We start from the raw sequence: 17909 nt of genomic DNA, 5'->3' as shown, positions 1-17909 counted from the left end.
AAATCAAACTATTTAAGCTAGAGATATGGGTTATTTTGCATGGGCTGTCTCTCAATCCACGACATCCGCCCTTCCGCACCTGCGGGGCAAGGTGGCAGAGCTACAGCGGTGATTGTCAGATCATGAGACATATTCTAGGGGTACCTTAGGTAGATATAGGTTTCAGAAGAAAGGTCTATGTTTCTGGCCATTTTGAGCCTGTAATCGAACCCACAAATGCTGATGCTCCAGATACTCAACAAGTCTAAAGAAGGCCAGTTTTATTGCTTTTTTAAAGACAACAACAGTTGTCAGCTGTGCTAACATAATTGCAAAAGGGTTTTCTAATGATCAATTAACCTTTTAAAATGATAAACTTGGATTAGCTAACACAACGTGCCATTGGAACACAGGAGTGATGGTTGCTGATAATGGGCCTCTGTACACCTATGTAGATATTCCATTAAAAATCTGCCGTTTCCAGGTACAATAGTCATTTACAACACTAACAATGTCTACACTGTATTTCTGATCAATTTGATGTTATTTTAAATGGACAAAATTATATATTTCTAAGTGACCCAAACTTTTGAACGGTAGTGTAGGTTGTAGTAGATGTAAGGATGTGGTAGGGGTACCTCGGTAAGGATGTGGTAGGTGTAGGGGTACCTCGGTACGGATGTGGTAGGTGTAGGGGTACCTCGGTAAGGATGTGGTAGGTGTAGGGGTACCTCGGTACGGATGTGGTAGGTGTAGGGGTACCTCGGCACGGATGTGGTAGGTGTAGGGGTACCTCGGTACGGATGTGGTAGGGGTACCTCGGTAAGGATGTGATGTAGGTGTAGGGGTACCTCGGTAAGGATGTGGTAGGTGTAGTGTGTAGGGGTACCTCGGTAAGGATGTGGTAGGTGTAGTGTGTAGGGGTACCTCGGTAAGGATGTGGTAGGTGTATTGTGTAGGGGTACCTCGGTAAGGATGTGGTAGGTGTAGGGGTACCTTGGTAAGGATGTGGAGGTGTAGTAAGGGTACCTCAGTAAGGATGTGGTAGGTGTAGGGGCACCTCGGTAAGGATGTGGTAGGTGTAGTGTGGGGTACTCGGTAAGGATGTGGTAGGTGTAGGGGTACCTCGGTAAGGATGTGGTAGGTGTAGGGGTACCTTGGTAGGAGGAGGTGGTAGGTGTAGGATGGGTACCTCAGTAAGGATGTGGTAGGTGTAGTGTGTAGGGGTACCTCGGTAAGGATGTGGTAGGTGTAGTGTGTAGGGGTACCTCGGTAAGGATGTGGTAGGTGTAGTGTGTAGGGGTACCTCGGTAATGATGTGGTAGGTGTAGGGGTACCTCGGTAAGGATGTGGTAGGTGTAAGGGTACCTCGGTAAGGATGTGGTAGGTGTAGGGGTACCTCAGTAAGGATGTGGTAGGTGTAAGGATGGGGTACCTCAGTAAGGATGTGGTAGGTGTAGGGGTACCTCGGTAAGGATGTGGTAGGGGTACCTCGGTAAGGATGTGGTAGATGTAGGGGTACCTTGGTAAGGATGTGTTAGGTGTAGGAGTACCTTGGTAAGGATGTGTTACGTGTAGGGGTACCTTGGTAAGGATGTGTTAGGTGTAGGGGTATCTTGGTAAGGATGTGTTAGGTGTAGGGGTATCTTGGTAAGGATGTGTTAGGTGTAGGGGTACCTTGGTAAGGATGTGGTAGGGGTACCTTGGTAAGGATGTGGTAGATGTAGGGGTACATCAGGCCCTTCTTGTGTCTGTGTTGGGCCACTCTGAGGACCTCTGGAGCCACCATGGGGAGTGGAGGGGTAGTGATGTCCATGTGGTTCCTGGTCGGCATTGACAGCAAAGACGGGATCTGGGCATTCAGATGACTGATGACCTCTAACCCCTGAGCCACAGGAGAGGTCACCGTTGGTTTAGCCTGAGAGGGGAGAAGAGGGCTGTCAGGGTTCTCACTGGAAAAGTTCAGATAACGCTGTTTCACCGTCTTGAAATGGTTTTCTACAGTTCGCTGCCTGCTAATCATCACATCTCAGAACCTTCAGGGTGACGGAACCAAACAGAATATTAACAGAATATTCATATTTTGTTGTGTTCCAGCTTGGAATTTGAAATGTATTAAATTAGGAGTTTGTATCACTGGCCTACCCACAATACATCAGTGGCATTATGTTCATACACATTTGTACAAATAATAGGGTGTTCACCCATTAAAGCATTATTTCATTCAATATTTATGAAAATATGTTCGTTCAGAAACAGCAACAGTCCAAATCCTGTCTCTATGCAGTGCAGAGCATTCGGGAAAGTATCCCGACACCTTCGCTTTTTCCACGTTATCTTATTTATTCTAAAATGTATTAAAAAATAATTACCTCAATTTACACACAATACCCCATAATGACAAAGCAAAAAAGGTTTTCCTTTTTTTAGCAAAAAAAACCCCAACTGAAATATCCCATTTAAGTATTCAGACCCTTTACTCAGTACTTTGTTGAAGCACTTTAGCAATGATTACAGCCTCGAGTCTTCTTGGATATGACGCTATAAGCTTGGCACACTTGTAGTTGGGTAGTTTCTACCATTCTTCTATGCAGATCCTCAAGCTGTCAGGTTGTAAGCTACGGTCACAAGACACAGGCCTCCTAATTGTCCCTAGAATTTCTAAGCAAACAGCTGGAGGCAGGGCTTTCTCCTATAGAGCTCCATTTTTATGGAACGGTCTGCCTACCCATGTCAGAGACGCAAACTCGGTCTCAACCTTTAAGTCCTTACTGAAGACTTATCTCTTCAGTGGGTCATATGATTGAGTGTAGTCAGGCCCAGGGGTGGGAAGGTGAACGGAAAGGCTCTGGAGCAACGAACCGCCCTTGCTGTCTCTGCCTGGACGGTTCCCCTCTTTCCACTGGGATTCTCTGCCTCTAACCCTATTACAGGGGCTGAGTCACTGGCTTACTAGGGCTCTTGCATGCCGTCCCTTCCTGTCTGGGCTGGCACCCCCCCTTGGCGGAGATCTTTGTGGGCTATACTCGGCCTTGTCTCAGGATGGTAAGTTGGTGGTTGAAGATATCCCTCTCGTGGTGTGGGTGCTGTGCTTTGGCAAAGTGGGTGGGGTTATATACTGCCTGTTTGGTCCTGTCCGGGGGTATCATCGGATGGGGCCACAGTGCCTCCTGTCTCGTGACTATCTGGAGTATTTCTCCTGTCTTATCCAGTGTCCTGTGTGAATTTAAGTATGCCCTCTCTAATTCTCTCTCTCTCTTTCTTTCTCTCTCTCTCTGAGGACCTGAGCCCTAGGACCTTGCCTCAGGACTACCTGACATGATGAGTCCTTGTTGTCCCCAGTCCACCTGGCCGTGCTGCTGCTCCAGTTTCACCTGTTCTGTCTGCGGCTATGGAACCCTGACCTGTTCACTGTGATTACTATTATTTGACCCTGCTGGTCATTTATGAACATTTGAACATCTTGACCATGTTCTGTTATAATCTCCACCCGGCACAGCCAGAAGAGGACTGGCCACCCCTCATAGCCTGGTTCCTTTCTAGGTTTCTTCCTAGGTTTTGTCCTTTCTAGGGAGTTTTTCCTAGCCACCGTGCTTCTACACCTGCATTGCTTGCTGTTTGGGGTTTTAGGCTGGGTTTTTGTACAGCACTTTGATATATCAACTGATGTAAGAAGGGCTATATAAATAGATTTGATTTGGATGGAGAGTGTCACTGCACAGCTATTTTCAGGTCTATACAGAGATGTTTGATCGGGTTCAAGTCCGGGCTCTGGCTGGGCCACTCAACGACATTCGGAGACTTCTCCCAAAGCCACTTCTGCGTCGTCTTGGCAGTGTGCTTAGGGTCGTTGTCCTGTTGGAAGGTGAACCTTTGCCCCAGTATGAGGTCCTGAGCGCTCTGAAGCAGGTTTTCATCAAGGATTTCTCTGTACTTTGCGCCGTTCATGTTTCCCTCAATTCTGACTAGTCTCCCAGTCCCTGCTGCTGACAAACACCCCCACAGCATGATGCTGCCACCACCATGCTTCACCTTAGGGATGGTATTGGCCAGGTGATGAGTGGTCTGGTTTCCTCTAGACGTGACGCTTGGCATTCAGACCAAAGGTCAATATTGGGTTCATCAGACCAGATAATCTTGTTTCTCATGGTCTGAGAGTCCTTTAGGTGCCTTTTGGCAAACTCCAAGCAGGCTGTCATGTGCCTTTTACTGAGGAGTGGCTTCCGTCTGGCCACTCTACCATAAAGGCCTGATTGGTGGATTTCTGCAGAGATGGTTGTCCTTCCGGGAAGGTTCTCCAGATGAACTTTAGAGCTCTGTTAGTGACCATCGGGTTCTTGGTCACCACCATGACCAAGGCCCTTCTCCCCTGATTGCTCAGTTTTTCGGGGCGGCCAGCTCTAGGAAGAGTCTTGGTGGTTCTAAACTTCTTCAATTTAAGAATGATGGAGGCCACTGTGTTCTTGGGGACCCTTAATGCTGCATTCAGTTTTTGGTACCCTTCCCTAGGTCTGTGCCTCGACACCATCCTGTCTAGGAGCTCTACGGACAATTCCTTCGACCCCATGGCTTCGTTTTTGCTCCGACATGCCCTGTCAACTGTTGTACCTTATATAGACAGCTGTGTGCCTTTCCAAATCATGTCCAATCAAGTTGTAGAAACATCAAGGATGATCAATGGAAACAGGATGCACCTGAGCTCAATTTCAAGTCTCGTAGCAAAGGATCTGAATACTTACGTAAATAAGGTATCTGTCTTATTTTTAATACATTTACAAAAATGTCTACAAACCTGTTTTCACTTTGTCATTATGGGGTATTGTGTAGATGAGGAATATTTTTAAAGTAATTTAATTTAATCTGTAACGTAACAAAATGTGGAAAAAGTGAAGGGGTCTGAATACTTTCTGAAGGCTTTGTAAACAGCTGTACATGGGATCTCCAGGCATTCCACTATATATAGAACTAACGTTGTTCATTGTAAACATCATGTTATGATGTAAGACTTCACACACTGTGCTGAACCATACCTTGGTTTGGTCTCCCAGCTCCCCCTCTGCTGTGCTCTCTGATGGTTTGTCCCATCCTCCCAGTTCCCCCTCTGCTGTGCTCTCTGATGGTCTGTCCCATCCTCCTTTATGGTCACTTACATGACTACAGGAACAAGAGGATAAGAGTATGATAATGTATTAGGATAATGTATTGTAACAGTTTTGACTTGACTGAGTAATGTAGTATGTAAAATAATGATGCTGACATGGCAGTTGGAAGTCTGACAGGATATTGTAATGGAACCGTATTGACTTGGAAATTTGTAGGGTTGATAATGTCCCCAATGTTTGCCTCGAATGTTTGCCTCGAAACTGAAACTAAACCGAAAATAATTTCACACAACAGATGAAAAGTATGCTGGGGAGAAAAGAAGAGAATGGGTGAGTTGATGAGTTAGAGGGAGTGAATGGGTGAGTTGATGAGTTAGAGGAAGTGAATGGGTGAGTTGATGAGTTAGAGGGAGTGAATGGGTGAGTTGATGAGTTAGAGGGAGTGAATGGGTGAGTTGATGAGTTATAGAGGAAGTGAATGGGTGAGTTGATGAGTTAAAGGAAGTGAATGGGTGAGTTGATGAGTTATAGAGGAAGCGAATGGGTGAGTTGATGAGTTAGAGGAAGTGAATGATACATAGAGGAAGAGAATGGGTAGGTTGATGAGAGGACGTGAATGATGCATAATGATGTAATCACCAATTGTGAATGAAGAACAGGGTCATTCTGTTGTATTGATTCATTGTAATCTCGATGTATGTATCAGTCCACTAGATCCAGTTTAAAAATCAGTCTACTCTGGCCGACACCAAGGGAGCCTGCTTCATTTATAAATGGCCAGAAGATCAAGACCAATGGATACACATGCTGCGTTAGCGTTGCTACAAGATCTGAATGAAAATGACTCCGATGGAAGAAATGGATCATGACATCCTGATGATTATTCTTCTGGTTCTGAGAGTTGCAAAGGGTCGGAAACGTTCCGGTAAATTTCCTGAAACGTTCCATGGGAAGTCCGGGAATTTCGCTGAAATTATTTTTTTAAAGTTATCTTATAACAGTGAACCTTTTTTTGTGGGATACACTTAAGGCAATTCTAGGTCTTGTGGCATATCTTGGTTAAACTATCCTCAATTCAATGGAATTGCAACCCTCTGCATGCACAGTGCATTCCTCCATCACATGCACAGTGCATTCCTCCATCACATGCACAGTGCATTCCTCCATCACATGCACAGTGCATTCCTCCATCACATGCACAGTGCATTCCTCCATCACATGCACAGTGCATTCCTCCATCACATGCACAGTGCATTCCTCCATCACATGTACAGTGCATTCCTCCATCACATGCACAGTGCATTCCTCCATCACATGTACAGTGCATTCCTCCATCACATGCACAGTGCATTCCTCCATCACATGCACAGTGCATTCCTCCATCACATGCACAGTGCATTCCTCCATCACATGCACAGTGCATTCCTCCATCACATGCACAGTGCATTCCTCCATCACATGTACAGTGCATTCTTCCATCACATGCACAGTGCATTCCTCCATCACATGTACAGTGCATTCCTCCATCACATGCACAGTGCATTCCTCCATCACATGCACAGTGCATTCCTCCATCACATGCACAGTGCATTCTTCCATCACATGTACAGTGCATTCTTCCATCACATGTACAGTGCATTCCTCCATCACATGCACAGTGCATTCCTCCATCACATGCACAGTGCATTCCTCCATCACATGCACAGTGCATTCCTCCATCACATGCACAGTGCATTCCTCCATCACATGTACAGTGCATTCCTCCATCACATGCACAGTGCATTCTTCCATCACATGTACAGTGCATTCCTCCATCACATGCACAGTGCATTCCTCCATCACATGCACAGTGCATTCCTCCATCACATGCACAGTGCATTCCTCCATCACATGCACAGTGCATTCTTCCATCACATGTACAGCTGATCCTCAAGACTTGCACACTAACCAGATGCTATTGAGCCCACACTACTACACTGTCTGAGCCAAGGGCTACATGCTTTCTGGTAAGTTTTGATTACAATACTGGGTGGGGTGAATATATTTTATATGACATACATGATTTTTTGTTAACTAGTAAATAGTAGCCTACAGAAAAGTGTGTTTAAATAATTTCTAACTTATTAACAATTCCTGCTAGTTAGTTTTTGCTACCATGTGGGTTTTAGCTTGCTTGAGCCTGCTAACGGAGTGTTAATTCACTTGAAAAATTGGTGGCCATTCGGGCAAATTTGAGACTTCTTGAACCTGACAACGAGCCATCCTCAACAAGGTCGGAAAGTGACAATGAAGATGAGGCATCAGACTGATGTTCAAGAGGTGGACATTGAGGAGGTCCAGGGAGAAGACATGGAAGCCAGAGAGGAAGACAACCAAAGCTTTAGTTTGTAGACTATCATTTTACAGATTTTACAGATGCATGTTGAAAACGCTTTTTGGGAGATGTGATCATTCAATTCCCTTTCTTTGGTTGTTCAGTGATCCCATGTGAAGAGTCAACTCATTTCATTAAAGTTACATTCGTAACTAAAGGTTTTTATTATTATTTATATTGGAAGAATTTAATTATTTGCAATTATGTCTACTTATGATAAGGTAAAAGGTTTATGTTTCAGTCTCCATATATCCAATACAAAAAACATCTACATTTAAATGGATTAATATTATTTCCCGTTAATTCTACTATATTCCTGTTAATTCCCATATATTCACATTCATTCCCATGGAACGTTTCCATTTTCTGAATATTCCCCAAAATGTGCAACCTAACCTGAACCTCCACCTCTGATGATTAAAAGTTTGGACACACCTACTCATTCAAGGGTTTTTCTTATTATTTACTATTTTCTACATTGTAGAATAATAGTGAAGACATCAAAACTATGGAATCATGTAGTAACCAAAAAGATGACAAAACTAGTATTTTTAGGAAATTAAAATTTATTTATTTCAGCTGCCAGGATGGAATTCGAACCAACTCCATTATTATAGGCTGTTAGGCTGTTAGGCTATTAGGCAATTATGCTATTTCTAATAAAATCTCATTTGATTTGTCACATGCACCAACAGGTGTAGACCTTACAGTGAAATGCTTACTTACAAGCTCTTAACCAACAACACGGTTAAGAAAAAATAAGAGTTAAGAAAATTATAAATAAACCAAAGTATACAGGGGGTACTGGTACAGAGTCAATGTGGAGGCTATATACAGGGGGTACTGGTACAGAGTCAATGTGGAGGCTATATACAGGGGGAACCGGTACAGAGTCAATGTGGAGGCTATATACAGGGCGTACCGGTACAGAGTCAATGTGGAGGCTATATACAGGGGGTACCGGTACAGAGTCAATGTGGAGGCTATATACAGGGGGTACCGGTACAGAGTCAATGTGGAGGCTATATACAGGGGTACCGGTACAGAGTCAATGTGGAGGCTATGTACAGGGGGTACCGGTACAGAGTCAATGTGGAGGCTATATACAGGGGGTACCAGTACAGAGTCAAATATGGAGGCTATATACAGGGGGTACCGGTACAGAGTCAATGTGTAGGCTATGTACAGGGGGTACCGGTACAGAGTCAATGAGGAGGCTATATACAGGGGGTACCGGTACAGAGTCAATGAGGAGGCTATATACAGGGGGAGTAGCAGCAGTGTAAAAAGAGGCATAGTCTGGGTAGTTATTTGATTAGATGTTCAGGAGTCTTATGGCTTGGGGGTAGAAACTGTTCAAAAGCCTTTTGGACCTAGACATGGCGCTCCGGTACCGCTTGCCGTGCGGTAGCAGAGAGAACAGACTAGAGTGGCTGAGTCATTGGCAATTTTTAGGGCCTTCCTCTGACACCGCCTGGTATAGAGGTCCTGGGTGGCAGGAAGCTTGACCCCAGTGATGTACTGGCCATACGCATTAGCATCTGTAGTGCCTTGCATTTGGAGGCTGAGCAGTTGCCATACCGGGCGGTGATGCAACCAGTCAGCTCTCGATGGTGCAGCTGTTGAACCTTTTGAGGATCTGAGGACCCATGCCAAATCTTTTCAGTCTCCTGAAGGGGAATAGGTGTTGTTGTATCCTCTTCACGACTGTCTTGGTGTGTTTGGACAATGATAGTTTGTTGGTGATATGGACACCAAGGAACTTGAAGCTCTCAAGCTGCTCCACTACAGCCCTGTCGATGAGAATGGGGGACATGCTTATCCTCACGTCGTCCACAATCATCTCCTTTGTCTTGATCACGTTGAGGGAGAGATTTTTGTCTTGGAACTACACTTCCAGGTCACTGACCTCCTCCCTATAGGCTGTCTCATCGTTGTCAGTGATCAAGCCTACCACTGTTGTTGGAGTAGTGCTTGGCCATGCAGTCATGAGTGAACGGGGTGTACAGGAGGGGACTGAGCATGCACCCCCGAGGATCAGGGTGGCAGATGTGTTGTTGCTTACCCTTACCACCTGGGGGCGGCCCGTCAGGAAGTCCAGGATCCAGTTGCAGGTGTTTAGTCCCAAGGTCCTTAGCTTAGTGATGAGCTTTGAGGGGACTATGGTGTTGAACACTGAGCTGTAGTCAATGAACAGCATTCTCACGTAGGTGTTCCTTTTGTCCAGGTAGGAAAGGACAGTGGAGTGCAATAGAGATTCTGTGGATTTGATGGACAGTGTTAAAATTGGAGTGGGTCTAGGGTTGCTGTAATCCATGGCTTCTGACTGGGGTACGTATGGTCTCTGTGGGGACAAAGTCCTCAATTAACTTGTTCATGAAGCCGGTGACTGATGTGGTATTCTCCTCAATGCCATTGGATGAATGAATCCAGTCTGTGCTAGCAAAACTGTCCTGTAGCGTAGCATCCACTTCATCTGACCACTTCTGTATTGAGTTCCTGCTCTAGTTTTTGCTTGTAAGCAGTAATCAGGAGGATAGAATTATGGTCAGATTTGCCAAATGGAGTGCGAGGGAGAGCTTTGTATGCATCTGTGTGTAAAGGTGGTCTAGAGTTTTTTTTCCTCCTCTTGTTGCACATGTAACATGCTGGTAGAAATGAGGTAAAACGGATTTAAGTTTCCCTGCATTAAAGTTCCTGGTCACTAGGGTGAATAGGCATTTTCTTGTTTGCTTATGGCCTTTTCAGGTTGTTGAGTGTGGTCTTAGTGCCAGCATCAGTTTGTGGTCATTAATAGACAGCTACGAAAAATATACATTAAAACTCTGGGTTAATAGTGTGGTCTACAGCTTATCATGAGAAACTCTACGTCAAGCGAGCAAAACCAAGAGACTTCGTTAATATTTGATTTTGCGCATGAGCTGTTATTGACAAATAGATACAGACCACCACAGAGCCAGCTGTATGTTGTTGTCATTCAGCCACGACTCAGTGAAACATAAGATATTACAGTTATTAATGCCCAGTTGGTAGGATAGTCTTGATCAGAGCTCATCCAGTTTATTCTCCAGTGATTGCACGTTGTCCAATAAGACGGATGGTAGAGGCGGGTTACCCACTAGCTGAAGTATTCTCACAAGGCGCCCGGACCTGCATCCCCTGTATCTGCATCTACTCATCACGCAAATTATAGGGATTTGGGCCTTGTCAGGTACCTTGAGTAAATAATTTGCGTCCGACTCGTTAAAGAAGAACTGAACACTGATCACTGTCCTGATATCCATTAAACATTATGTATAAAATACGTTTTGAAAAATAACACGGAATAAACACAATAGCACAATTGGTAAGGAGCCCGTGAAACCATTATTGATTCATTTTTATTTTATTTATTTATTTTTAACCTTTATTTAACTAGGCAAGTCAGTTAAGAACAAATTCTTATTTACAATGACAGCCTACCCCGGCCAAATCCGGACGACGCTGGACCATTTGTGCGCCACCCCATGGGTCTCCCAATCACGACCGGATGTGATTCAGCCTGTATTCGAACCAGGGACTGTAGTGACGCCTCTTTCACTGAAATGCTGTGCCTTAGACCACTGCGCCACTCGGGAGCCCCAGTTAGTTAAGCATCTGTCAAGCAATGGGTGGGTTGTGCCTTGATCCTACTGCTACGATAGGATAGAGCAAGGCTATAACTCCGCTCCCCTTCACATCTCCCTCCTCTGCTCATATCACTTGCTGCCGTTTACTGCTACTAGGTCAATGGCGATGACATTTGCCACCAAGCCATAAATGTGCATAATATCTAACAAGTAGAGCGAGCGTAGGAGAAAAAATGAAAACGACGTTGTGTCTGAATGACTCAAATCTGCCAATAGTTTGAGAAGTGAGAATGCACACACGCTGATCTACAGCTGTCTTGGTCCATAAACATTCAGGAAGATGTCCCTCTTAGGTAGCTAAACCTATTGCCAACCTTCATTTAGGCCTTTTAAAAAACACTTTCTTCTTTCCCGATTACGACAATCATCTAATACGACTATCAACTGCCAATTTATGGATACAATTGCAGATGGTCAGATCAACACACCAGTAAATAGCTAACATTGGACTGCGAGTCAGAAGGCTCATTGCCGAAAATGGTGCATGTTCAAAAGGAGAACCAGCTAATGTTAGCTAGCTACATTGGCTATTAGCTCCTATCATATCTTAGCACCATGTTTATCTAGCCAGCTAGCTAGCATAGTAGCAAATATACCTAGATAACACCACAGATGAAAGGGTTAGTTATTGTAATATTTGCTAACAGGTCACATAGACATATGCTTAGCTACATTGCTAGCTAGCCGGCTAGATAAACATGGTGCTAAGATATCAGATAGGAGCACGTTGAAACAAGCTTTATTATAAAGTGAATTAACTCAACTAGCAGGAGTTTGATTTGTCACTATCAATTCATCAATCCCTTTCTGTTGGAGAATGAGCTAGCTAGCTGCTGATTTCCCCAGCAAGACATTCCTCTGCATCGTGCAGTGCTCATGGCTCAGGTGATGCGTGGCAGCTGGCTATGTAGAGGAACTAGTCGGCCAAGCCGACAGCGAAGGGCCAAAATAAACCCAATATATCGTCTCGGCCTATTATCAGTCGTTCTCTTGTAAAAAATGTGTTACTGTTTGTGTTTTTAGATATAGCCTACAGATCAGCTAATGAAAATGTTAGTATGTATTTTTTTTTCTAATGTTACCTAAGACCTTCCTAAACACTATCAAAATTAATATTTTAGTGATATCAAATGTATTAATTACACTGCTAGAATGTAGCATTCAGAATGACTGCTCATTAGCTTGAAGGGGGCGGTCGGTCGAGACCTAGCGGTTCTAGTGTTAAACTTGGCAGTGCTCAACAGGCAGTGTAACGGAACCGACCTGGCAACAGGCAGTGTAACGGAACCGACTTGGCAACAGGCAGTGTAACGGAACCGACCTGGCAACAGGCAGTGTAACGGAACCGACCTGGCAACAGGCAGTTTAACGGAACTGACCTGGCAAGGTAAACGTAACAGCACTGACATGGCAGTAGGTAATGTAACGGAACCGACCTGGCAAGGTAAACGTAACAGCACTGACATAGCAGTAGGTAATGTAACGGAACTGACCTGGCAAGGTAAACGTAACAGCACTGACATAGCAGTAGGTAATGTAACGGAACCTGACCTGGCAAGGGTAAACGTAACAGCACTGACATGGCAGTAGGTAATGTAACGGAACCGACCTGGCAAGGTAAACGTAACAGCACTGACATGGCAGTAGGTAATGTAACGGAACCGACCTGGCAAGGTAAACGTAACAGCACTGACATGGCAGTAGGTAATGTAACGGAACCGACCTGGCAAGGTAAACGTAACAGCACTGACATGGCAGTAGGTAATGTAACGGAACCGACCTGACAAGGTAAACGTAACAGCACTGACATGGCAGTAGGTAATGTAACGGAACCGACCTGACAAGGTAAACGTAACAGCACTGACATGGCAGTAGGTAATGTAACGGAACCGACCTGACAAGGTAAACGTAACAGCACTGACATGGCAGTAGGTAATGTAATAGGTACTATAACAAAACCTACTTGGCAGTGAAGCCTGCGTTGTCCTCGTTCTCTGAGGAGGTGGAGGAGGAGGAGGAGGGGGGGCTGGTGGCGGCCGTGCCCCGCGGGGGAATAGAGGGGTTGATGGGAGAAGACCTCTCGTAAAGCGGCGTGTGCTTCTCGTTAGGAGGAATGTTGCTGAAGCTGCTTGGGACCTGCTCTGCCAGGGTCTTCCCCACCGCTGACTCCACAGCCAGACCAGAACCACAAGAACCAGGACTGAGACCAGGGTCACCACCAGGACCAGCATTAGCCCCAGTCCCCGGGCCAGGCTCTACGACCGGGGGGGCTGTGTAGGCAGGCTGGACCTGGAGATAAACAACATGTTAGCCTCATCTCACCAACATTAGCTTTCTCTAAAAGATTTGTTTTTAACTATTAGATAGCAAGATTGTTTGACATGTTTGGCCTCTAATGAAAGTATAACTACACATAACATGTTAATACACCACATGTTTGGGTTTGTAGCTATGAGCTAAGAGCATGTTTAGAGTGTGTCGCCAAGAACAGTGTGCCACTCTTGAGCTAATTAAGAGGTTTGTTTAGGGCCTGGACAAAACGAGGTTTCTCTCCCCCAGCCAGTCTCACCCCAGGTTTCCCCGACAGGGGAGGAATGTTGAGCGTCTGAGGCAGCGGAGCTAGAGCTGCGTAGTGTGACAGAACTGCTGCTACTGGAGAAACTACAGGTCCTCCTGTCTGGTTTGGTCCAACTGGTGGGGGAAACACACACTTTTAACACACACTTAATACAGCGTAACACACACACTGACAGGAAGGGAGAAGGGCGAGCACACACACACACACGATCATACAACTTAACACAGCAGTGTAACTCAACTACATTTGACATTTAAGACAGCACATAGAGAGCTTGAACATTTTTCTGTGGTCATGTGTGAGGTTCTACACAGGTCCTTTCAGTTCAGTTAAACCTGTTAAAAGGTCTGACAGATGAACCATTCAGTTTCACCGGAGTATCATTCATGAATAATTACAGTCTGCTTCGGGCCAGTGTGGAGTTAGACCAGTCCGCTTCGGGCCAGTGTGGAGTTAGACCAGTCCGCTTCGGGCCAGTGTGGAGTTAGACCAGTCCGCTTCGGGCCAGTGTGGAGTTAGACCAGTCCGCCTCGGGCCAGTGTGGAATTAGACCAGTCCGCCTCGGGTCAGTGTGGAGTTAGACCAGTCCGCCTCGGGTCAGTGTGGAGTTAGACCAGTCCGCTTCGGGTCAGTGTGGAGTTAGACCAGTCCGCTTCGGGCCAGTGTGGAGTTAGACCAGTCCGCTTCGGGCCAGTGTGGAGTTAGACCAGTCCGCTTCGGGCCAGTGTGGAGTTAGACCAGTCCGCTTCGGGCCAGTGTGGAGTTAGACCAGTCCGCTTCGGGCCAGTGTGGGTAGACCAGTCGGGTCAGTGTGGAGTTAGACCAGTCTGCTTCGGGTCAGTGTGGAGTTAGACCAGTCTGCTTCGGGTCAGTGTGGAGTCAGACCAGTCTGCCTCGGGTCAGTGTGGAGTCAGACCAGTCTGCTTCGGGTCAGTGTGGAGTCAGACCAGTCTGCTTCGGGCCAGTGTGGAGTCAGACCAGTCTGCTTCAGGTCAGTGTGGAGGGATGGACAAGTTTTTACAAAGTTCCAACAAGCCGACTGGGGCCGCAATGCAAGAAGCCTTTCTAAAGCAGCCAATTTGTATGCAAAGGGAATAGCAGCCATTCCAGAGTGCACACAATGCCTGGGAGAGTGGGAGAATCTCTCACATCACAGAGCTACTCTGCTAGTTCTCTCTCTCTGCCTCAGGTCTCTCTCTCTGCCTCAGGTCTCTCTCTCTGCCTCAGGTCTCTCTCTCTGCCTCAGGTCTCTCTCTCTGCCTCAGGTCTCTCTCTCTGCCTCAGGTCTCTCTCTCTGCCTCAGGTCTCTCTCTCTGCCTCAGGTCTCTCTCTCTGCCTCAGGTCTCTCTCTCTGCCTCAGGTCTCTCTCTGCCTCAGGTCTCTCTCTGCCTCAGGTCTCTCTCTCTGCCTCAGGTCTCTCTCTCTGCCTCAGGTCTCTCTCTCTGCCTCAGCCTCTCTCTCTGCCTCAGGTCTCTCTCTGCCTCAGGTCTCTCTCTCTGCCTCAGGTCTCTCTCTCTGCCTCAGGTCTCTCTCTCTGCCTCAGGTCTCTCTCTCTGCCTCAGGTCTCTCTCTCTGCCTCAGTCTACTGGGCTACAGAGAGGTGGGTGAACTTACCTTGGTAAGGTGAGAAGTGTTGAGACTTGCTGGCTGCTGAGTAGTACTCCACTGCTTTCTTAAAGCGGACAACTTTGTCATCGGTCCTGGACTGGAATAAGAAACAGTCACGTTAAACCGGACCGGAATAAGAAACAGCCACGTTAAACCGGAATAAGAAACAGTCACGTTAAACCGGAATAAGAAAAAGCCACGTTAAACCGGAATAAGAAACAGCCACGTTAAACCGGATGGAATAAGAAACAGCCACGTTAAACCGGATGGAATAAGAAACAGCCACGTTAAACCGGATGGAATAAGAAACAGCCACGTTAAACCGGATGGAATAAGAAACAGCCACGTTAAACCGGATGGAATAAGAAACCGCCACGTTAAACCGGATGGAATAAGAAACCGCCACGTTAAACCGGATGGAATAAGAAACCGCCACGTTAAACCGGATGGAATAAGAAACCGCCACGTTAAACCGGATGGAATAAGAAACCGCCACGTTAAACCGGATGGAATAAGAAACCGCCACGTTAAACCGGACTGGAATAAGAAACCGCCACGTTAAACCGGACTGGAATAAGAAACCGCCACGTTAAACCGGACTGGAATAAGAAACCGCCACGTTAAACCGGACTGGAATAAGAAACCGCCACGTTAAACCGGATGGAATAAGAAACAGCCACGTTAAACCGGATGGAATAAGAAACAGCCACGTTAAACCGGATGGAATAAGAAACAGCCACGTTAAACCGGATGGAATAAGAAACAGCCACGTTAAACCGGATGGAATAAGAAACAGCCACGTTAAACCGGATGGAATAAGAAACAGCCACGTTAAACCGGATGGAATAAGAAACAGCCACGTTAAACCGGATGGAATAAGAAACCGCCACGTTAAACCGGATGGAATAAGAAACCGCCACGTTAAACCGGATGGAATAAGAAACCGCCACGTTAAACCGGATGGAATAAGAAACCGCCACGTTAAACCGGATGGAATAAGAAACCGCCACGTTAAACCGGATGGAATAAGAAACCGCCACGTTAAACCGGATGGAATAAGAAACCGCCACGTTAAACCGGACTGGAATAAGAAACCGCCACGTTAAACCGGACTGGAATAAGAAACCGCCACGTTAAACCGGACTGGAATAAGAAACCGCCACGTTAAACCGGACTGGAATAAGAAACCGCCACGTTCAACTGGAATAAGAAACAGCCACGTTCAACTGGAATAAGAAACAGCCAGGTTCAACTGGAATAAGAAACAGCCACGTTCAACTGGAATAAGAAACAGCCACGTTCAACTGGAATAAGAAACAGCGTTCAACTGGAATAAGAAACGCCACGTTCAACTGGAATAAGAAACAGCCACGTTCAACTGGAATAAGAAACAGCCACGTTCAACTGGAATAAGAAACAGCCACGTTCAACTGGAATAAGAAACAGCCACGTTCAACTGGAATAAGAAACAGCCACGTTCAACTGGAATAAGAAACAGCCACGTTCAACTGGAATAAGAAACAGCCACGTTCAACTGGAATAAGAAACAGCCACGTTCAACTGGAATAAGAAACAGCCACGTTCAACTGGAATAAGAAACAGCCACGTTCAACTGGAATAAGAAACAGCCGCGTTCAACTGGAATAAGAAACAGCCGCGTTCAACTGGAATAAGAAACAGCCACGTTAAACTGGAATAAGAAACAGTCACGTTAAACCGGACTGGAATAAGAAACAGCCATGTTGAAATGGATTGGAATAAGAAACAGCCATGTTGAAATGGATTGGAATAAGAAACAGCCATGTTACTCAGTCAAAAGCAATAAATCAACACAAAAGGTTCTTAAATAGTCCTGATATCTCGTCCCTCCAGTAATGTACCTGTGAATGTTTGAAGACCCTGCTAGGTGATGTATGTACCTCAATATAGCCCTGTCAGGTGTTCTGTATCTGTGAGTGTCTGAAGATGTCTGCGAGTACCTGTGAGTGTCTGAAGATGTCGTTAGCGATGGCCTCCAGGTCGCTGAAGTCCGTCATGTTTCGAACGTAGTCAGCCACTGCCTTGATCACCACGTCACACGGTGGGAGCACTAGCTGGTGGGCGCGCACCTAGAGGTCAGAGGTTAGAGACAGCCTTGATCACCGCGTCACATGGAGGGAGCACTTGCTCTTGGAATGAGGATGTACAGAAGACATAGCTGGATCACACGGTGTGAAAATAATAAGCTTTATCAGAAATATTTATCTTCTCTGCCATAAAATGGATCAGTTAATTAGTCCTTTGGTGTGACGTCTTTTGAATTCTAACATTAAAATAATTTGACAATTGAAGTATAAAAAGCAATGAAAACATGTTGTGGGGAAATGGAATGCCTACTATTAACAATAAGATGTTGTGGTAAAATTTGAAATACTTTTTTTCATAGGATAAAAGTAGAGACTCGGAGCTGGAAAATGGTATATCATACACTGCATTTGAGGAAACAATGGGAAAGTAATTGTGATTTGAAACTTGTAAACCCACTTTTGAGAAAATGGCCCTTGAATGTTTTGGTACCTACTGGAGAGCTCTTCTTTGTCTACACCCATTCGTTCACACCC

At 45.6% G+C, this 17909-nt stretch overlaps 1 protein-coding gene across 1 annotated transcript in view; it reads right to left on the bottom strand.

Moving 5' to 3' along the window:
* Positions 1-17909, bottom strand: part of LOC112237078 (constitutive coactivator of PPAR-gamma-like protein 1 homolog) — a 68659-nt gene that overhangs the window by 36463 nt on the left and 14287 nt on the right. Inside the window, 6 exon segments of the mRNA XM_042324973.1 lie at positions 1682-1897; positions 5010-5133; positions 13087-13412; positions 13693-13814; positions 15316-15406; positions 17289-17417. Coding sequence (XP_042180907.1) covers positions 1682-1897; positions 5010-5133; positions 13087-13412; positions 13693-13814; positions 15316-15406; positions 17289-17417 — 1008 coding nt within the window.

This window comes from Oncorhynchus tshawytscha, linkage group LG07 (genome assembly GCF_018296145.1).
Source record: "Oncorhynchus tshawytscha isolate Ot180627B linkage group LG07, Otsh_v2.0, whole genome shotgun sequence".
NCBI classification, from domain to species: domain Eukaryota; kingdom Metazoa; phylum Chordata; class Actinopteri; order Salmoniformes; family Salmonidae; genus Oncorhynchus; species Oncorhynchus tshawytscha.
This window is presented reverse-complemented; position numbering and strand designations above follow the sequence as displayed.